Raw genomic sequence first — 9,288 nt, 5'->3', positions numbered from 1 at the left:
ACCGCTCAGTGCAGTGGTTACCTCTGACTTTTGCCTGCTGACCTATGGTCTCTGCTTGACTGGTGCAGCTTTAGGGGAATAACTCGGTTACCATCCCTACAGAACTCAAATGATACGTAAATGGTGTTTCTGTCTGAGCCTGAGAAAGGCTTGATGCAAGTTGGCGAGTCAGCTCTTCTGAACAGCGTTTCTAAAATTTACTAAAAACAAAGAAAGAGGAGAGAGAAACAAAGCAAGTAACCTGTGCTGTTGCTATAAAACAGCTGGTGATTCATGCTGGCCTATTTTTCTTTCTCAAAATGAGCTGATGGTTCTCGCTGAGGCTACCAATTAGCACTGCTTGTCAGTTTTCCTTGAGCCGTAATTCACTTCTCCTGATGGAGTGAATTTGTGAGGCCAAGCCTTGGCCTGAAGGTCTGCTGCTCTCTTCACCAGCCCAGCTCACCCAGCAGCGTCTAGAAAATCTGCGTCTCGGGAGGTGAGGTTCATTTTTCAGCAGGGTGGGTGACAGAGGGCTGTAGTTCCTGTCAATCGTGGCGGCATCCCTGTTGTGCCAGGTCTGGCTCAGCTGTGGTGCAAACAGGTGGGACACGGCAGACCCTGTTGTTAAATGTTGTCTTGGTGATGTTAGAGATGAGGAAAGCTGGAGCAGAGCTGTCATGCTGGAAGTCTGTAAGGGACTCAGAGGAGAGTGAGATGTTGGTGACGGTGAGGAAGGTGGTCTCTTCAGGGCAGCCCTGACAGCGTTCCAAACCGGGAGGGCAGCCTGGGATTAACTCTTGGCTCCTGTGAGGGCTTTCTGTGCTCTTGGCGAGGCTCGCCTTGGAGGAGCCACCCCGGTGAGGAGAACTCTTATTAAATTGGACTTCTCTGCAGTTTATCTCTTGGTTTCCTTGAGGAACAAAATAGACATTTGACTCAGTTCTAGGCAAAGGTGGGATATGGTGCATGTTACAGTACAGCAGGTACACGGGGAAGATTTGATTTGACATTTGAGCTGGACAAAATATGTTCCTCCCTTCAGGCACTTGCTTGGCAACTCTACCCATCACTTCATCTCACCCGTTTTTTGTTTTCAGTGGTGTGTTACTGGGCTGTCTGGTTCCCTTCAGACATCTACTTGCCTTTCACCGTGTTTTATAACAAACGGTGGGACAAATAAGTTAATGAAGCTGAATACATGCAAGAGTGGTAAGAAGTGATCAGCTCGTGCAAGCTTCTCTCAGGAACGAACTCCACTAACTTGACAACCTGGCAAGTCACTTTTAAATTAAATCCCTGGCTATTCCTAGTGCCTGCTCAAAGAGTCATAGAGTAGAATAAAGCTTATTTCTGTTGTTTTTGCCAGAGCATTGAATTACTGCTCTGGCTTACTGTAGGCTCTGAGGAAATGGCAGAGGACTCACAGCTATTGTCCTTTGTCCTGCAACATTAACAGCAAGGAAGCACTCTCGAACAGCTCGCTTCTGAGGTGTGGTAGCTGAGGAGAGCTGTATCACACCACGGCACTAAGGCACTTCCAGGTCCTTAAAGCCAGTCCCAGATCAAGGTTCGCTTCAGGGATGAACGACCTTTCTGTTCTCTGCCTATCTGTAAGACTGGCAAGGGGGCAGGTTTTGTGTTGGGGTGCTGTAAAATCAGATGTCTCTTTTTTTTCTGTATCCTGAGTCCCTCATTAGCTAGGCACTGGCCTCTTCTGAGGACAAAACTAGTCCTAAAATATGGACCAAGTTGCTGCAGTTATCTGTACAGAGTGTGCTTTAGAAATCTTTTCAAGGAGCAGGAGAGAGCCTAAAGAGCTCATAGATTAATGGGGATTGCATTAAAATAAGGTAATGGAATAAAACTCTACCCTTCCTTCTCCTTGTAGGAAGTAGTATCAGGCTGCCAAGCCTGTTTTGGGGTGAAGTCTAGCTCAAGGCTCTGGGCTTGTTCAGCTGGAGGCGGGAAGACTTAGGAGGGACCTGACAGCAGCTTCTCAGTACCTAAGAAGGGGTTGCCAACAAGATGGAGCCAGGTTCTTTACTGACGTCTGCAGCCAGACAGCAAGAGGCCATGTTCATAAACTGAAATGGAAGAGTTCCAGCCGGATACAAGGGTAACAAAACCAGTAGTATGATAATTAAGCACGAGAAGAGGTTACTTCAGGATGCTGGGCAGTGTCTGTCCCTGGAGGCTCTCACGGCATGGCTGTACAAAGCGGAAAGCAACCTGCTGCGAATTCAGTGTTGACCCTGCTGTGAGCAGGAGGCTGGAGGAGAGAGCTCCTGGGGTCCTTCCAGCCTGGGTGACTCTCTTAGGGGGATCCTGCCATGATAAGGAGAACGCTTATATTTACCGCCTGCATGGAGATGTAGAAGACTGATATCCTCACCTAAAAGCACAGATACGGAGAGTAAAGCCTTGCTTCTGATAACAAGGAGTGACTTGTGAAGGTGGCAGTGCAAACCGCCTGAGGAACAGTTTGACCCCCAGCAGTTTCCGCTGCGTTGCAAGATGCTGGCTGAAAGGCAATTGTCCTTTAGTGCCATCTCCTGGGAAAAAATCAGATTTCCAGCCTTGTCAGCCTGCCTCATTGTTCTGTCTCATCCGCAGGGATTTCCTGCCCTCCTGGTTTGTCCAGGCTCATCTTCAGGATCTTGGGTCCCAGCAATGTAACGCCCGTCTATACCAGTTGAATCGTGAGCCTCTTTTATGCAAGTGGAGGAACATTCCTCCTGTATTGGTTTGTTGGGTTTTTTTTGTTGAACGCCTAAGAATGCATTGCACTTGCCCTGAGGTTCTTGCTGTTTCTTAAAAACGTTCATTAAGGATGCTTCACTGAAGCGAAGGGGATGAGCCACGGCCGCTTTTTGTTTCTAAATCTCATCAGAGAGATGGCAACTGCTTAAGATGGGCTGTGTCATTTCAAATGCAGGAGGAAGAAAGGCTGACAGACTGGAATGACCTCCCCCAGCAGTTGCCTTGGACCCCAGCTCCAGCACGCTCTGTGTACTTACCTCGTCACGCTTGCTGTATTCCCCTAGTCCTGCTGCCCATAAAGGAATCCTTGATCATTTCTTTTTGGGGACGCTAAGCCAGCATCAGATTGCTTTTTCAGCTGTGCCTGAATCAGGGTGGGGACTTTCCTGTCCTCGGTGAATCCGGTCCTCTCCTGTGATGGCCCCAAAAACCATAGCTGCAGTAGTGTGTTAGTTCTTGTGCTGCAGAACAAACGTGAGGCTGGGGTAAGGCCTCTCCTTTGGTCCTTACCTCCTCTCCCAGATGACTTGTAGCTCTATCCTGGCTCCTCAGACTCCTAAAGCTGCCTGACGGATATTATATTCATCTGGAGATTGCATTTACAGAACAAGGGGAGAATTTGTAATGTCATTCACCTGTGTTAGTACTAGGCCAGACATTTGCCTGGAACAACCATTTATGTATTGTTCTGGTAAATTTAGAGAGACTGAAGTTTACCATTTGGCTGGAGGAAAAAGCAATTTTCAATTCATCTTTGTGTGTTACTGGGCAGTGAACGACATAAGACATAGCAGCCTGCCTGGCTTTTATGTATTTATGAATCTCTGTGTAGGAAAGGACTCACACAAAAAAAGATCCCTTTATCTCATTGCTTCGGCTCCATTACAAGGCATCTATCATTAATGACTCTATTTTTAATTCTATCATCACCAATTATTCGCCTGAGATTTATCCACACATGAATTTCACTCAGCTCATTTTTAGCGCATGACTCACTGAACTCTGATTTCCTTTAAGATTTTAAGAGGAAACAGCGCTGCTTTTATCCTCCCTTTCTCTCTGTGAAGGAATCTTTTAAATTTATTGTTTGTTCTAAGTTTGGAAGAAGGATGTGATTTGTGTGTGTGTAATACAATTTTTATCACATCTTGTTGAAATCAGCATAGGATGACTGCATAATTGGCTGTGCCATCCTCTCATCCCTGCCTTTTGCTGAATTATCAGAGTCACTGGAAAAATAACTAGGTGTATACCTGGTGTGGGCATTTAACCCTATTCCTTCATGGAGACAAGCCCAGCCTACATTTAGCTCCATCCTAACACCCTGTCACCTAGATTTTGACCAGCATTTTGCTGTCTTTATCACTGGGATTTATTTATTTTTTTGTAATGTCCATCCAAATCTCCCTCTCAGTGCAGTATTTTATGCCTTTCTTAAGTGCATCACTTTGCACATATCGAAGACCTACAAGATCCCCCTGGTTTTTAGTGAAAAAAAGTCAAATTCTTAAACTCTGTCCTTGTCATTCATCTTGGACCTATGATTGAGCCACTGCCACAAGAGAGACTAGGTCTGCCTCTAGAAGAATTACGTCCAGTTGCCCTCTGCATCTGAAGCCAGATGTGTCATTATTTCTTCCATAAATTCTGTTCTACCTGAAGATTTGTCATGCGGATGCTTCCGAGCTGACACCGTGTTTTTCCAAGCTATGCCAGCATGTCCTGCTTTCATGACCGAGCGAGCCTGGCCCCAGTTTGCTGTGGGATTGACACAGCAAACGCTTCACCTGATTGAGCACATTTTGAGGAACCTGAGGTAAGAACCCTGTGCGGAGAATTTCAGTGCAACTCTCAGGAAGTTCGATGAAGTTATAACAATCAAAACCACAGTTGTTTCCTTTTAAGTGAAGGTTTACCGTGCCCGCTCTGGCATGAGAGCTGGTTTTGGATTATAGCAAAAGCAGTATGTACGTCTTGCCTGCGTGGCTCTCTTCATGTTGCTTTACAGCAGGAGTTGGTGGCTCCTGAGGAAGCACTGGGTGTGCCTGGGTTGGAGGATTAAACAAAGCTGCTGGTCAAGCTTTTTGCTGGAGGCTTCTTGAGAGGTGTCTGGTGTACGGGTGAGGAGGGATTTTCTCAAAGGCTGCAGTCTTAGACCTGAATCATTAAGCCACAACCATGCTCTCTGCAGCTATTTCTAATTTTAAGTTCCTTGTATCACAGCAGGAGAGGAGAGATTATGCAGATGCTGCTGCCTTCTGTTACTGCATTTTAAGCTCCTTCATGCTGTCGTCTCCGAGAAGAGTCAGGGCTGAATGTAACAGCTGCTTTTTGTGGTTGGTCTGAATAAGATCTCCTTTAGGCTTCTCTTTAGGGAATGCAAGTTCAAGGTCTTTCTTGGATTTAGAAATTATTTTTTCTCTTAATTAATATATGATTGTTAGCAACAGCGAGTTATTTCTGAATTTAGTTAACGAGTCCATCAAAATGAAAGAATTGGCTTTGTATACCACTGTGCTGCCCATAATGTGTAACTAGGGAGGAGCTGTAGCTGTTCACAACACCCTCATGTTATATGGGTCCATAATTCTCCAAATTCTCTGCTGGTAAAGTATAGATACACTCCAGACTTATTTTCTCTGGCACCCAGAAGAAGGGAGTGAGCAGTAAATCATTCAGATTTTTTTCCTCTTATTCCAAATCCTGTCACTCTGATGCCTCGTAGACTGAAGTTCAGAGGGCAAAACCTTTCTGCATTTTGTTAATTGCCACAGTGGAGAATACTACTGGTTCTCGAGAAATCACAGGAGACAGGTACGCATTTTTGCTTTAAGCTTGTGAAAATAAGCATGAATGCTCATCAGGAATGCTTTTTTTTTCTTTTTTAAAAAACTTGTGGCCAGCATAAATTTTAGTGCCTTTCTTTCATTTGTTGCACTTGATGCATTGTTTTTTTTATCAGATTCCAAAAACAGTTTGTGCTTTTGCTTTTTCATCCCTTTAATACTTGAGGTTAATTTGTTTTCATTCATGCTTGTAAGCACTGCTTATCAGACAGTGCAGTTTTGTTGAACATTTGCTAATACAATAGATGCCTTGTGCCCCCTTATAGCATTTTTGTGCTCCTGTGGGTGCGGCTGCACATTAAAGATCTCTGTGTGAATTCAATTAAATTACAAAATATTGACCCCGTGTTAAACGAGAAGATTAATAGTTATCAAAGAGCGGGCAAGGGCTCTCAGTCTGCTCAGCAGGCTCCTCTCCTCGGCCACGAGGATGATCAGAGGGCTGGAGCACCTCTGCTGTGAAGACAGAATGAGAGAGTTGGGTTTGTACAGTCTGCAGAAAAGAAGGCTCTGAGGAGACCTTATTGTGGCCTTCCAGTATCTTAAGAGGGCCGACAAGAAAGCTGGTGAGGGGCTTTTTAGGATGTCAGGTAGCGATAGGACTAGGGGGTATAGATTCAAGGTAGAGATGGATCAGTTCAGATTGGACGTTCGGAAGAGGTTCTTCACCATGAGAGTGGTGAGACACTGGCACAGGTTGCCCAGAGAGGTGGTGGAAGTGCCATCCCTGGAAGTTTTTAAGGCCAGGCTGGATGGGACTCTGGGCAGCCTCATCTAGTGGGAGATGTGCCTGCCCATGGCAGGGAGTTGGAACTAGATGATCTTTAATGTCCCTTCCAACCCTGACAATTCTATGATTCTATGATTCTCTGGTGTCTGTGGTGGAGTCATAAAAGTCATCACCAGTAATGATTTTTGACTCAGTGGGTCAACAATCTGAAGGTGGTGGGGGAGGTCTGTTCAAACCAGACCAAGCATTTTAGCACCTACAACTGACCTGGGGAATGGAGGACGGGGCGTCTTATGGTGGGTGAGTGGTCACAGCCCACCTGCGCTGCAGCAGGACAGTGTATGGCAGGTTCCACAGCTGCCAGGCACAATAGAGCAAGGAAGGCCCGCATGTGAGGAGATTGGCCATGACAGAATATCCCCTAAGTCTTGCCTGTGTGGGTCCCATCTCAAGCTCACCAGTTCTGCTTCATTTCAGGCTGCACATTTATGGTTACAAGCAGAAGCAGGGTGGAAGGCCATCCTGGTGAATGGAAGAGGAAATCTGCAGCGGTTGGCACAACTCCACATCCTCCTGGGGGTCCTAGGGGGGGCTTACAGGGACCTGTGGTCTTGAGGCCAGGCAATGCGAATGAGCAGGATGGAAGATCCCCACGCCACAGATGCAAGACAGGTAACTTATCTTGTAAAAAAAAAACCCAAAGAGTAAAGTAGCGTAAGAAGGGTTTTCAAATGTTGTGGAAAGTGAGCAGATGGCGGGCTATCTCTGCATGTGTCTCCCACACAGTTCAAGAGCAGCACAATGCTGATTGATAGACGATCTCCAGAATGAACTGGGATCGTTCCAGGGACAAATTCAAAGCAAACACAAGCCCTACTTATTCTTAAGCCTACTATGCTTGTGGCCTACTTGCAGGAAAAAGGTCTCAAAAGCAAAGACTTGCATAAAGGTATGATTTAAATAGCGAAGTGGTAAAAAAGAGGGCAAAGGGATTGCCCTCCCTCCTGCCCTTTCCCAAAGCTAATGTTACCAGAGACCTTCAGCCCAAAATCAGCCAGTAAAGGGGGAATAACAGGGAGCAACTACCCGAGATGGCTGGGAGAGCACTCTAGTAATACCAAACATCCTGGTGAGGAAGGTACACATTACTGCCTTCTGTACCACAGATGGTCAGGTAGACTGTTAAGTGTTTGCTTGTGCAGCACCCCTCTACCTGAAAGAACCAGGCAAAGACATCTGCAACAAAATCAGTTTTATTCTTCCTCTCAGCAACAACTGCACCACTGTGCTCAGGCAGAAGATGTTGTCTCTTTGGCATTATTTGCTTCATGCTTTCATGTCCCCAATCATGTTGTGGACTTTTTGGTTGAGGGCTCCTCCATGGACTCCCTTCTTGCCCATGAGGAAGATCAGGGCTTTGGGGGTCTTTCCGATACAGATGGATCTACTGTCACTGCCTTTGCTTTTAACATCCATCACGTTGTCTTCATCCACTAGCAGGCTGTCACGGATCACAACGCACTTCTTGCCAGCTACAGTGATTCCTGTTAGCTGGAACATTGTCCGATCCTGTCTTGTGATCAAGCCCACTTCTTGAGGTGAGATGGCTGCGAAGAGCCCTCCTGGCTTGGCCGCCCACACACACTTCTTGTCAGAGAGGCCCACAACAGCCACATCTTCAACGTTCCAGTCTTCCAGGATGCTGTTGATGTAGTGCTTCCAGTAATTCATCGTGGTCGAGCTGTCTGAATCTCTCAGAAATGCCCAAAGATGAACTTCCCTGTCTTCCACCTGCTGGGACTTTGGTCTCAGCACATTGACTCTAAAAATCTCAATTTGTGAATTTGGCTTTCAGAGCCCTGGAGGAAATCAATACTCAAGACTTTGCTTTGCCTGTGAGGAGAGACCTGTGAAGACAGTAGCATTTGCCACTCCAGCCTGTTCTATGATGTCATATGTTGAGGTGCTGAAGTGTGTCCAAGGAACAGCAATGAAGCTTGTGAAGGGTCTAGAGCCCAAGTCTTATGAGGAGTGGCTGAGGGAACTGGGGTTGTTCAGTCTGGATAAAAGGGGACTGAGGGGAGACCTTATCGCTCTCTATAACTACCTGAAAGGTTGTAGCGAGGTGGGGTCAGTCTCTTTTTCCACATAACAAGCGACAGGACAAGAGGAAATGTCCTCAAGTTGCACCAGGGAAGGTTTAGACTGGATATTAGGAAAATCCCGCTCGGTCCCCATGTGTTGCCAGGTCTAGTCGAGAGGTGGCGACCCTGCCCAAAACAGGGAGGTTGGACTACATGATCTCTAAGGTCCCTTCCAGCCTATGTCATTCTATGATTCTATGAATCTGCTTGATCGGAAGGGTTGTCAAGCACTGGAATAGGCCGCGCAGGCAAGTGGTTGAGTCACCATCCCTGGAGGTATTTAAAAGATGTGTAGATGTGGTGCTTAGGGACATGGTTTAGTCCTGGACCTGGTACTGCTAGGTTAATGGTTAGAATTGGTTTTAAAGGTCTTTTCCAACCTAAATGATTCTATGATTCTATGTGATTTGCCTCACAGCTGGGTGGCCCACAAAGTAACTTCCCCATGACCCTGCCAACAAGAGGAAATATCTTGGAGGTGATCTCATGAGTTTGGTACCAAGCAGCTGGTGCAGGAAGACACCCCATGGGCAACCAAAGGGCATGCGAACCTGGCCCCCAACCTTTGGTGCTGTCATTTGCCATCCCCCCACACCGGGTCTTCTCTTCCAGCCACCCATTCCCCCTTTCTTCTCTGAAGGGGGCAAATTTCAACTACTCACATATTTCACAGAATCACAGAATTGCCTAGATTGGAAAAGACCTTTAAGATCATTGAGTTGAACCATTAACCTAATGCTGGCAAGTCCTCAACTAAACCATATCCCTAAGCACTATGTCCACCTGACTTTTAAATACCTCCAGGGATGGTGACTTCACCACTTCC

General features: G+C 46.4%; 1 protein-coding gene across 1 annotated transcript; it reads right to left on the bottom strand.

The window, feature by feature from the left end:
- Positions 1-7,644: 7,644 nt before the first annotated feature.
- PFN3 (profilin 3) lies at positions 7,645-8,049 on the bottom strand. The gene has a single exon (XM_009871265.1). It carries the CDS (start codon positions 8,047-8,049, stop codon positions 7,645-7,647), a length of 405 nt encoding a protein of 134 aa, XP_009869567.1.
- Positions 8,050-9,288: the final 1,239 nt, after the last annotated feature.

Source organism: Apaloderma vittatum, unplaced genomic scaffold (assembly GCF_000703405.1).
Source record: "Apaloderma vittatum isolate BGI_N311 unplaced genomic scaffold, ASM70340v1 scaffold6816, whole genome shotgun sequence".
NCBI lineage: Eukaryota > Metazoa > Chordata > Aves > Trogoniformes > Trogonidae > Apaloderma > Apaloderma vittatum.
This window is presented reverse-complemented; position numbering and strand designations above follow the sequence as displayed.

What these genes read in the sequence shown, in the direction of transcription:
- PFN3 (XM_009871265.1), bottom strand. Translation starts at nt 8,049, where the DNA reads ATGAATTACTGGAAGCACTACATCAACAGCATCCTGGAAGACTGGAAC.